The 13251-nt window shown below is 39.5% G+C and overlaps 1 protein-coding gene across 2 annotated transcripts in view; it reads right to left on the bottom strand.

Annotated features, from left to right (window-relative positions):
* The window catches only part of LOC105287188, a 51368-nt gene that overhangs the window by 25818 nt on the left and 12299 nt on the right, over positions 1 to 13251 (bottom strand). For both annotated transcript variants that reach the window (XM_011352685.3, XM_011352686.2), the window contains exons 2-8: positions 9350 to 9613; positions 8300 to 8427; positions 7510 to 8053; positions 6193 to 7054; positions 5432 to 5509; positions 4900 to 5108; positions 4393 to 4628 (exon numbers count right to left, since the gene is read on the bottom strand). In XM_011352685.3, coding sequence (XP_011350987.2) covers positions 4393 to 4628; positions 4900 to 5108; positions 5432 to 5509; positions 6193 to 7054; positions 7510 to 8053; positions 8300 to 8427; positions 9350 to 9613 — 2321 coding nt within the window. The remainder of the gene's footprint in view (positions 1 to 4392; positions 4629 to 4899; positions 5109 to 5431; positions 5510 to 6192; positions 7055 to 7509; positions 8054 to 8299; positions 8428 to 9349; positions 9614 to 13251) is intronic.

The raw sequence follows: 13251 nt of genomic DNA, 5'->3' as shown, positions 1-13251 counted from the left end.
AAATATTCACAAAATTTGGTGAAAACCTTCGTGAAAACTTTAGAAAATATTCTATTCAGATTTTTGTTTCTTCATCTCGAAATAAAAATATTAAGCTTAAAATTTAATTAAATATTAAATCGAAATAAGCAAATAAAGAATGATATCGTTATCATCGACGTAACAAGAAAAAATTTTGTTCTAATTTCTTCCCGTAATTCATCGTCTTTGGATTTTAAATAGCTTATCTGTTGTTGCACGTATAACATAAATTGAACATACACGCATATACACATTTGAAAACTGAATAATTACGTATCCCATAAAGAAACTTTTAAACATCAAGCTAAAAACTATTTTAACAAAAGATATCCTCGTTCTCGTTTCTCGTAATATTAGTGCACAGCGTTTGAAGAAATAAGCAGGGGTATTGATCAGGGTGGTCAACTACTTCGACTACGTATCGCGTAAAACGCTGAACAGACGCCAAAGTACATCACAGACACAGAAAATTGATCACCGGCGTCGGAGCGATGTATGCTACACTCATATCTCTTACAGACACATATCCTACTTTTTAAATTCAGTATTCGCTTCACCATTCATGAAAGAAAATATTAACAAAGTTTCATGAAAGCTTCGCGATATATTCTGCTCAGGCTTCTGACGCTGTCTGTCAATATCTCGAAATAAATTAACAAATTAACGAGAAAACAACGACGTTAGTATCATTATAAAACCGAAAAGCTCTAAGTCTTTGACTTTTCTCAGTGCTCAGGCTTTTTCGTTGTCTTCAGTTTGAGGACGACTCGATTTTCGTTGCACGTGTAATATACATACGCACATACATACACAGGCACATAATATATAATGCGTCCAAAACTCATTTAGATGCACTAGTAAATCGATATACGTGTCTTCACGATTCGCTGCCGAGTTATTAAAGACAGACTCTTCTATTGCTTATCCGAAGCTATATCTTCACACATAAAGGTCGGCTGGAAACGGATGCGACTCGTTTGGCTGTTACTTACGGGCACCGGAAAAATCGGGGAACCGAGCTGCGCGGGGGAATTTGTTCCTTCGACTGGTTTCTCGTCGCGGAGTAAAGGCGGCCTCGGTCGCCACGCTAAGGCGAAGAAGGCGAGGCGAGCGATTCGCGTGGGCTACTGCCGCTAAACTGAGAGCGTCTACGCCGAGGGGCACACCTGAATCCCGCAGCGTCGGTCACTACCTTACTACGAGGCCTATAGTGTCCTGGCGCTATAGTGCATTACGTGCTATACCGGGTGATCGTGGCCAGAGAGGGTGACGGTGACTTATAGTGGGAGACTCGAATGAAACTTTGTAGGAAGGGACCACAAAGGTTCAGCACGTGCCCTTGCTATTCTCTGGCTTAAAAGCTCTCGATGATACAAAAAGAAGTTATCCGAACTCCAACCCAAGTCTGAAGAAGGAGAGCAGATGTAATTCGATGCGAACCCGCAAATGTGTCATGCAAAACAGGACGTTTTATTAATCTGGGACATAATTAGTCTCCTCCCTTATCTAATTTCTTCCCTTTTCTAGGGGTAATGTCTTTTATTCTTCATCCTCAAGTATCATGATGTAATGATTTATGACTCCAAGGTTTCCTGCACTATCTTGTCCCTCGTCTTCAATACTAATCGAAATTATATGCATTTGTGCCAGAAGCGATCCTTGAGACCGTTGTGTTGCGAAATCGCGGCCGGGGGCTTTTTTGCGATCCAGCATAATCGCGCGATTGCGAGACGTTTCGGAGACGCGGACGCGCGTTTCATTATTCATCGAGTCGCGGGTCGAGAGTGGCGATTTCGCGTCACCCCGTATACCCGAGACGCAGGTGAGCGGACTATAGAGCGTCAGCAGGGAACGTTGTTACACTATTATTCCTATGCTGTTTCCCTGGGCCCCGCTTCGCTTCGCCTCACCTGCTGGCCATCGCTTCGCCCGCCGCCGCGCCACGTACGGATGATTCCGTGCCAAAACGATCATACTCGGCAAGAATGGACTGCAGAGATGAGCAGATAAGAGTTTTATTCGGAATCTAGGACGGGGCACTTTGAGATTCACGAACGAGCTATATCCGAAACGTGGCAGTAACGAGGTACCATGAATTTAGGACGCGGACATCCAACGAGGACGATGGACGCCATGAATTAACGAGTAGAGTTCCGAATGCGCCATGAGCTTGAATAGGAAGTAGATCTCGTTATAAAATTAAATGGAAAGAATTAAAAAAGTTATGTCTCTTGAATGAACCTAATACATTTTAAGTGAATAAGCAAGTTTAAGTTTAACTAGGAATAATTCACTGTTATTTCGCATTACTGATGCTTTATAGTTTTATTTAAATCAATTAAACGTACCCTTTTCTCTCTGCCTTGCTGCTTTCTTTTTTGATGCTTTTCACAATAAAAACTTTAAAGTAAAAGTAAAATCATTATATTTTAAAAACCGATTAAACACTTTTAGTCCACAATAGATACAGAACCATGACAATTCCGAAATAGAAAACGAGAAAATACATTGATAGTAGAAACGTGACTGATAATTGGATTATTCTTTGCGGCTCCATGTTTTTCAGAATAATCTCCCGAATAAATCACGATGAGCTATTGGATTTTACAAAATTCAATGATTAAAAGAGATGTTGGAGTTGGTGTTCATCTCGAACGTTACGATTAACATCGCGTGAAATTAGTGGGCGTGTTTAAATCACGAAAACTGATAATGATTTGGAATATGCATGTTAAGCATTTTATGCGCTATTAAACGACAAATACATTCCTTTCACATTCCATCAAATCTCACACGGCGGTTAAAACATGAGATTAAAGATAATAATTTTTTTTCACTGTTTTTTGCTCGATCGAAACATGATGCATGATTTTAGATACAATCGTAAGATTTTATCAAAAATACAAAGAGAAGAATTTCTTTAGCTACGACAAAAGTTGTCAAATTTGTTAACAGCATCATTTAAAAACTTTTTCCAGTGTTTTTGTAAAATTTTCTAATATTATATTCATATAAAATTATATTATATTCATATAAAATTGTCCAGCAAAACTGTTTCGCAAAAAGACCAAAGTTTGAACATCATTTCGACGCTCTATTAATTATTCGTGTCTCGTTATTATCATTTTTCCTTGCGTTAGCATATACTCTCGATATTGCACTAATTAAAGTATAATTTTGTGAGCTATTGTATTTTGCACTTTCGACGTAATCCAGCTGAATATCACTTTACTACCGCGAATCCGTCTGGTTCAGCATTCTAACCAGAAACGTTTTATTGTACAATTAAGACACGGTTTTTGACTTTCGGAACCTTCGATAGCAGTGTACTGAACTCTTGAGGAATACTGACTACTTTCGAACCAGGAAGTTCATTACGGGCTTCGATAATCGATGAGCTTATCGTTACGGCGAGCCATATGGCGCAGTATTCTATACATGTATAGTAAATGTATGTTGCTACAGTAAATTGAATAGTATATATATATAATAAACACATAAGCCAGCAAATTTGATAAATAAAAATAAAAATCTGTTTACGTTAAGTAAAACTATGCTAATTTTTTGGAAAATAAGTATTTATATATCAAGTCAATATCAGAATAGAATTTGAATTAAATTTCTTTTATATGAAGAAACATAAAGAAAAATAACTTATTTTTTCTTCTAGTACAGAATATTTAGCATTATTATACAATTATAATATTACTATTTGCATAATGGAAACATCACGTGCGTTGACGAATAATGCAGAATTTATCTCTTGATTTTTTTCAACATTAATTAAATAAATATTAAAAGATTACATTAAGAAATGAGTTTATGAATACAAAGAAAGCTATCCTTTCGCTTCTTTCGTTGGCAAATGAAAATCTCATGAACTTTCGCAGTCGATTGTCAACAATAAGAATGAAAACACACATTGGGAATTTAATTAGGAGTCGTGTGAGCACGCGATTGGGCAATTACGGCTATTATCGGCGGCCAATGTGCGGGCAGGCGATCGCGAAAGCGAAACGATACTTATTACCGCACGATAACTGCAGCATTTGCGATTATTAAACGTGGCTGGAGTTTGTAAGAATGCAAAGATGCAAATGAACGGATTAGAGAAAACAAATAGAAGTAAAACACTTTCAATTCTGATTATAAGTAGGAGAGAATTGTATTATATTCGTTGTATTATATTGTATTAACTTCAAAGAAAGACAGAAAGCTGAAACAACGCACTTTCTTCTTAATCTTTAATCCATTCATTTGCACAATAATAAATTGTAAACACAATTGTATCAAGATGACTCTATCATTATGAGTCTTATAAGAAAACCTACATCATTTTAATAAATACAATTCGTTTGAATTTGTAATTACCTTGAGCATCGAACTGCCTTCTCCGTCGCAGCATAGCCCTTCCTTGGGAAGGAATGGGCCCTGTTCTGTCATGACCATCCTCATTAGCTTCATCCTCGCCTGCGCTGGTCGCACTGTCGCGTTGCACTACTTCGTCGCCGCCGATTGCGGACGAAATCGCGCCGCTTCCGTTACCTCCAAGGAACTTTACCTTCCTAGCCAGCTCCACGTATCCATGTAAGCCAGTCTCGCTCAATCTACACGATGAACAGAGAGAAACACTAATAAGACACAAATTCGAAAATATTTGCTATTATTTTGAACGGAAAGTTTTATCCCGGTAGATTTTATTTAATTTAAATATAAACTTCTACTATATACTTAATTTTTTCGTATTTTTAAAGTGACTTATAATCTTCAAAGGTCTTGTTGTTTTTCTTTCAAGAGAAATGCGCGAATATGCTTCCTTCTAATATTGGAAAGCGTTTAATTTCATGAAAGCGGATCTCCTTAATTTGGTTGCCGTACCTGACACTCTCGCTGCCGCTGCTCTCGTATCTGGTGCTGCTATTGGATTCTCTCCTGGTTCTCGTTATAGCGTCGCGTATCCTCTGGGAGGCGGAGCAGGAGTCTCCTCCAATTTTACGTGGTAATGCTGGAGTGGGTTCGCTCTCGCTCTCTCGGGGACTATATCTTGATGATCTTGTGCTCAATGGACTGGCTTCCGGTGACAGATGCTGCAATCAGAAAAAGAAAAGTTATCCAAAATCTACTCTTTATAAAATTATAGATTCTCAAGTGACATAAAATATATGTTATAGTGTAATAGAAATAATACAAATAAATTGATAATACATAATTAACAAATCATCTCGAAAAATTTTTTAATCTTCAGAGTTTAAAGATACCGATTATTGTAAGATATTGCTAGCAAAAGTTTCAATATTCTATAAAAAATTCTTAAGCATATAAAGAGCGCAATAAGTTTTATTCAGATTATTAATAAATTAATGTAAACTTGATTGATTAACTTGATTGATGCAATTAAACAAAAACTTACACTCGAGCAGCGTTTGTTCGGGGTATCATCAGTGTCGTCTGGATTCGAGAATTCTTCTTTGGAAAATTTTCGCCGTATCTGCTTAGGAAATAATATGCACATGAGGAACGCCATGACACGGTGTAATATTATGCAACGCGACAGTCATGAATACTAATAAATAATAAAATTAAGCGTGTGCGAATCTTTTCTGCGCAGGCGGAGGTTCATAAATATGTAATCTGTACTTGCAAATAAGTGAAACTGTTACTTCTCAAAAGATCATTATTTCGACATGCTTTGATGACATAATGACGACGATTATATCGTTTATTCTTAATATTTCACGTTTGATTTAAGTTTTTCCTTTAGATGAATGAAATTAAATAAAAGAACTAATCTGAAGATTTCGAAAAAATAAAAAAATCTGTAAAAAGAACTTTGTGCCTTATTCGTTTCAATAAACTCAATATTTAATAAAAATTGGACTTCACTAGAAAATCGTGAAGAGAAATCTATTTCTATCTTACTCTTTATACGCCTTTATATATCACAGATACGAGTCTATAATCAGATAATTTTATCTCTTACGCCGCCGTATTATTATTATTATTACCAATGAAAGTGAAATCTGATGTCATAATATTTAATGGGACAGAGAAGGCTCACATTTCATTTCGTAAAGGATGCCGGCAACACCTACACACACACACGAACACAAGAGCACGCCCGCGTACATCACGCCCATACACCACATCGATTCACAAATATTATTCACTGACCACTTGGAACTCGTCTGGCTTCTTCCCATAACCGATCTCCAGTGGGCCCTTTCTTTCGCCGACAGTACCAGTGACGTCACCGTCGCTGCTGATGTCCAACAGCCGCTCAGCGATGTCCCTCGTCTCCTCCTTGTCGTTGTCATCCCGTTCCTTGTCGTTCTCCACGACGGACTCGACTGGTTCCCGGCTCGCCAGTAAATACTTCGCGTCTATCATCTCCTCGCCTACGACCATCGTGCGCTGCTCCTGCATCCGCTCGTCCTGCATTCGGTTCTCCGCGACGATCACGTCGAGCATCCTCGCGTCTTGTCGGTTCTCCGCATCCACCTTCTCGTCCTCCTGTCGTGACTCCAATATCGCGTCGTCCTGCTCGACCGAGGCGTCCTCCTCCACGCTCCTGGATAGCGACAGATCTTCAGCGTCGTTGGTATCGTCTTGTACTTCGTCGTCTTCGCACTTCGCTCTGTTCTGTTCGCCGGCGATCCGCAATTTCGTTGCACCGCCCACGCTCTCTGTTTTCTCTTGTCTCTCCTGCTGCTTTCCTTTCGCGGACTCCTTGATCGAGTTTGAGCCGTCTCTGCCCACGTCCTCGCGACTATTGTCGCGCCGAAAGATCTTTATTCCCGACTTGCTGATTTCGTCCTTGCTGGCAGACGTTGACGAGGCGATAAGCAATGAAGACTTGGAGCTCTCCTCCTTGGGATCTTTTCGCGCGGTTTTTAGTGAATGACGGATGTCGTCCTTGCTGTCCTGTCGCTTTAATCGTTCCTCCTTGCCACGGGAGGATAACAGTTTTGGGATCAAGCTCGGCACGCTTATGTCCTCACGACTGCGACGCAGGTCGTCGGTGCTTCCCCTATACCTGTGGAATAATGATTAGTATTAGTAATTAATAATTTTATTATTTATATCTTTCAATTAATATAATAATAATAATCTATATTAATAACGTTTAATATTAACAGCGCAATATTAAACAAGATACATAAAGTGAAAACTGTAATATAAAAATCTCATTTCAAGTATAATTTGTCTGATGAAATTGAAGCTTTCTTATAATTTTGTAACAAAAATTCGTAGCGTTATTTTAGTGAAATTCCAAGACAAGATTATTATATGCATAAATATTTATTCAACCGATATGTGCTGTCTTATTCTATTAATATTTGCCATCTTTGTGGTAGCTTCATAAGTCCATAAGTTCTGTCCAGAAAACTTGTCATCTCTTTTTCATTAAAAAAGATTAAACAACGCTACGGACTTTTGTTACAGCCCAATACATTATCCGTAAAGAAAGAAGACAGGAACAATATATACCTTTGAGGAATGAGCGATCGTTTGGGTGATTCCTGCGGGCTTCTGATGTCCTCGAACTCCTTGGAGCTCCTCTTGAAGATGGGAATATTCGATTTTCTCTCTCCATGCTTCGTCGGACTCGCTTTGGTCTCGGGCGATATGAACTTCGCGAGGATCCTCGGCGGTTTTATCAACGAGACCCTCGGCGTGCTTTGTTCCGATGCAGAGTCCTCCTGCTCCTTACCCAACGCTCGTTCCACTCGCTTGCTGATTCTCACGAAATCCGATGATGGCACTTCTTCTTCTGATTTACTTATTGATTTCTCTCGTTTCGTTCGTTCGTTGCTCGATGTGCTTTTCTCGATCGTTTTATTTGCATCCTTGTTGTCTCCACTGTTCTCGATGCAGTTCTTCGTGTCCACACTGCCCTCGTGCGAGTCTTCGGGCTTCGACAATGCTACGTCGTCTTCTACCGGTTCCCGATAATCCTGATGGCGAGATGGCAAACTGCGATATATCCGCAATTCCGGGGACTTTCTCGCAGCTGACCAACGTGTCGGAGGACCTTACGAGAAAGTAATTTAAGCCATCAGTGTACAGTCACGTGAAACGTGTGTAAGATGATCATGATCAGGTTTCCACAAAGGACCGAGTAGAAGATTATCGTAAATTATCCTGTCACATATATTAAGTATGTTAATTATTCCTTTGCTAGCATTTATAACTTTCGCTGTCAGCCCTAAAGGTAAATTTTCCTTTTCTTCGAATTTTCTACCGAGTCATACATTGAGGATAAATTATCGGAACGTACCATTAATCGTCCAAGCTCGTCGGATGCTGCGATTTAATATATCTACCGGAGACGGTGATGTTTTCTCGTTTACAGATCCGGAATCTGGAGTTTCGCACATCCATTTGTCGGTAATGACATGTAATTCCCTAAAAATTGAACAGGTTTAGAATTAGGTCGATGCGCAAAGATAAACAAGAGATAACAAAAAATCCATTACATGCTGCGGAAAAGGATGTAGATTCTAAGCCATTTACAACTTTCCACATTTTATCTATTTACTATTCTTGTTTTTGTAATTTTATATACATATATTAAAAATCTATCAATAAAAATTTGTATAAAACTCATAAAATTTTAATTATTTACCTTTGCTACAATTATAAAAATTTGTTAAAAATTATATAAGATCATCCTAATATTTTACTAAATTATTGTAAATACTGACTGTAATATTTTTCTTAAAAGAAACATTATTAAACAGTAAAAACTTTATTTTATAGACAAACGGTCAGGCTTCTGAAAAAGTAAAAATCTGTAAGTACGGTCCATTTATTGCTACGAATACCTACTTCAAAACAAATTATTTCCTTCTTTTTATTTAAAAGGAGAAAAAGAATCGAAAATATTCTGAAGCATTGGAAACATAAATTAAACTGCAATTTGTGCTACGACAGACTGGGAGAGTCTCCTGCCTAAAACCATGACGTCAAAAAGACAATAGGTAACGCGAAGTACAAAAGAAGTGCCGCATAACAGACGATAGCGCTTTCTTAGATCTCTTACACAATCGAAGCGACGACTGCATACAGGCACACGGCTATCAGTAGTAAACCTATCACGTTATAAAAACGTTCTTATCTCATTGACAATTTTACACGGAAATGAGATATAGAGATCCTAAAATTAGACCTAGTAACGTTAAAATAAAATAAAAAAATTAATATATATATAAAATTTAATATATATTTCTTTTTAATTGTTATTACATAATGAAGAAAGCTATTTAAGGCACAGAGTGTTTCGCAGCAATGTTTGATAGGAAATGTTTGAAGGAAAAATGTTACTCACGCGATCTTGTAGCAGACGTTGCAGATCCACTCCACTTCTTTGTCGCCTCCCGCGTGACTCTTGATCTCAATGCGACACTGCCGGCACACCCGGTGTCTGCAACGCGTGCAGGTCGCACCGGTATTGTAAAATCTACCGAACGTCGCGCCGCATCGCGCGCACTTGCGTCCTTGATGCGATAGTTCGCTGCCGCCGCCGCTGCCGCCGCCGGATGCCTTGAACAGACCCCTTCTTCTCAGGTACTGTAGATCAGCCTTCAGCCTCCTGCGAACACAAAGCCGGATGCAGGAGATCCCGAAGTACCCTCGCCGGCCTATTATGCGTTTGACTTTGCAACTTCGCGGAGAGAATGTCGCGACCGCGTGTAAAGCTGTTGCGCCCGCAAAGCACGCGGCCGAAGAGCTCGGTTGAACAATTCTCCGAGTAAATTTAGCTATGGCAACATCACCGAGATAATTTCATCGTTACGTCTGTCTCTCTTAATTGCTCCGTTTGCAGCTTTTGCGATTATGTTATTTCTTCAGCAATTCTTCAGTTACTACTTCTTTTCTTTTCGCGAATTTTTAAGTCGAAAATGCGCAACATAATGTGGCTGAAATTAAAACTTCCGCTCTGTTATAAGTTGTTTTTTTTTAAATAGATTTTTAAAGATTTTATTTTTTGAATGGCAGAAACATTTTCCAAACCAGCTTACATATTTCATAGTGATATAATTAACTGATCACGTATAGATATTAATCACATATACTCGCTCTATTTTAATTTTTAATACTCTACTATTGTGCAACCGTCGCATGTTCCTCGTCGATTCCGCAGCCAATTATAGATCTCTCCCGATCGCCGAATAAAACCGAGCAAATTAGACATACCGAAACGTTAGTCAGGCGTTAACAATGTTCGCGGGCGTCGGATTTTACGCGGCCAAGTGCGACGTGCGATTTTATCGCCTGAACGTGCAGTTACGTTTAATTATTGTTCGCTTCCAGCCGAGAACGCGGATAATTAACGGCCGCTCGCACGCGTACCTGTATTGGGGAAACGCGATTATTCATCGAACGGCAGAAACGAACGAGTTTACGTGCCGCGATCAGATATATCTCGATATATCGCCAGCGTCCGTCGTCGTCGCCGTGGCCGCGCCATTTAATGGCCACGACTTACTCACGCAACTGACGCACGTGACGTGCCGTGTTCACCTCTCGCAGCCACGAAGAACCGTTTCATCATGCTCGAGCGGCCACAAAAATCGCGGCCCGCCAGATTTTCTTCCTCGAGCGCGCCGTTAATCAGCGAAATTTTTCGCTCCCGTGATACACACACGGATGTATTGCACCGGTACTTGATTCATACGATCATGATCGGTTCCCAAGATCGTGGAAGAAAGGAAAAGAGACTCAATGAGAAATCCGTTTTCCAAGCTCTTACTCTACATTTTGCTTGGAAATGTATGTCACTGTGTATGTACCCCAATCGAAATTTAAAAATTTAAAGATTTAATTAAAATAAATTAAAAAAATAAGATTTAATTCAAATAAGATTTAATTAAAAATAAGAGACCAGAAATCGCTCGATGATTACGCTCCCTGAAGACAAAAGATTCTCGATAAATTAATACAGAGTGCGCGTGAGCCATACGACACTTTGGCACGTTTGTAATTACAGACTGGCGGATTAATCAATCACGCCATTGAACTCGTTATAATGTTATAAACAGGAACGAAGCCTGCGCATGTACACTTTTGTAACGTTATATAATCACGCGTTTAGTTTGAATGCGCGGCTGATTGTTGCAACTATGCGATTAATCGCGTTAACTTTATCGGCACCAGCAAATTGTATGTTTTACAAAGCTTCTTTATAATTTTTCACAGTTTTAAAGCTCCACAAACCTACCAGGTGTAATTATGATTGATCAGGCAATATTATGATGAATCAGGCCGCAAGGACATTTTCCTTGAGCCTTTCTGAAGAGGATAGTCCATCACTATAGCAAGAGTCTCAAAAACAATTTTCTTTTGTCATCAAGATTGTTATCATGCACATCAAATCGCGGTAACGAACGTATGCATCGTCTCTCGAGAGAATTTTTTTAACGCGCGCGTTTAACCGGACGATAAATCGTCGCAAAAGCTACGGAAAAGAGAAGAGCCTTCCGATGGGACACAATCGTGTCAATTGATTGTCGTACTGACAGTGAGTGACTCACAGCCGTATCTAGGCTTCTCTTTTGTTATAAAAAGATTCGACGTACCACGCGTGCAGAAAGATTGCTACACCTCGCAGCTCGGTGCCAACAACGTTCCGCGACGTTGCGTTGTTCTCGTGGGTGTTCCACCAGGTACACGCCGAGGTTTTCCTTCCTCGGCAGGCGGAAAATCGCGCTAACGCAAGCCGCAGCAAGCCGCACGGTCGAGCGATAAAGCGCGATGCTCAATTCCGCAATGCTGTTGCGCTGTCGAAATATTTGGAGGCATTTTTCCTTATTATATGCGCCTTCATCTTCCATTTTTAATCGAATCTTATTTACAAATTTATTTTTATCAGTTTCTCTCGCTGATGACTTGCGAATAGGTAAGTGCGCGATGTTTGCATGAATAATATTCAGTTTTCTTAATGTTATTCGTGAGGAAATTAATAAAAATCGAGTGTTACAATATCGATATGTGCGGAAACGTTCAAATTGACTTGCGGATATTCCCGCGAGTCGCTGAGGCACTATACGGTCTCAAGTGTCAGAATAATGAAATGCAGTCTACTCTTTCCGTTCTAGGCTCGCTCTCTCCTCTTCTCCCTCATTCCCCATGTCGGATCAGGTACGAACAATGAATCGTGTAAGGGAATAGCGATAGACGACTAGCTGTGGAGTGGAATACCAATAAGCGTTGCCAGTCATCCGGCCCAGGAAGGAAATTTCCATACCCGGCGATGCAAGTTACTGCCCCGCCGAAGACGAAGACGCGCGAGCTTTCATGAATAATTTTACGACGTACAAACGAGAACCTGCGCTGGAAAATTTGTCGTTTCGACGACAGAAAGAAGTTCGACTTAGTCCGTTGAATTTGTTAAGAAAAAAAAGATGAGTTCATGACAGAGTAGATTAGATGGATAACTGTATGCAGATTGCGGCGAACGGAACATCGCTGCGAGGATCGCGTGAATGCACATGCAGCTACGCACCTGGCCGTTCGCGTCCACTTCCGTCTTTGACAGCCGAGAAAACCCGAGAACAGTCATTGCGCTCACATCCGGCGGCGCAGCAACGACGTCTCGAACAGGATCAAATACAACGATTGAGACAATCATTCTATGTATTTATTATTTTATTCTGCATCATAAATATATTTTGCAACGCTTCTGTATTTTTTAAAGTTCTTAAATTAGATCTCTTGTCAATTTCAAATACAACTTTATTAATTTAAAAAAGAGAAACGCAGAAAATGATGACTTTAAAAAGCTGAAACAAGAGCTATGTATAAACATTGAGATGAAAAATAATAAATAAATTTTCTAAAAATATTTAAATAATTTGTTAGCTTGTATGTTGATTAAAGTTATAGTTCAAAGTAAGTTTTACATTTATTATTCAAATGAAGAAGTGCAAAAGATGTGAGAAAAACAAGAAGGACTGGACAACATGTAACGACTTTTCATCCATGTATGAATTTCTCTTGAGAGATTTGTTCGATTGCGCAAAATGTGAGCGTTCTGAATTAATACAGAATTTAAACGTAAATAGGCGTGTACATCCGGTTGCTCACTGCCATTTCTGAGGAACGAGATGTACTTAAAGACGAGCCGTACCGGTTGAAAGCAATCACGCCGGCGCCAACGTATTTAATGCGCATCGCGGCAAACATTTTTCATGTTTTAGCCAATTAAATAACATATGTATAGCAGAGATC

Source organism: Ooceraea biroi, chromosome 6 (genome assembly GCF_003672135.1).
Source record: "Ooceraea biroi isolate clonal line C1 chromosome 6, Obir_v5.4, whole genome shotgun sequence".
Lineage (NCBI taxonomy): Eukaryota > Metazoa > Arthropoda > Insecta > Hymenoptera > Formicidae > Ooceraea > Ooceraea biroi.
Note: the sequence above shows the minus strand (reverse complement) of the source record. Positions and strands in the feature narration are given on the sequence as shown.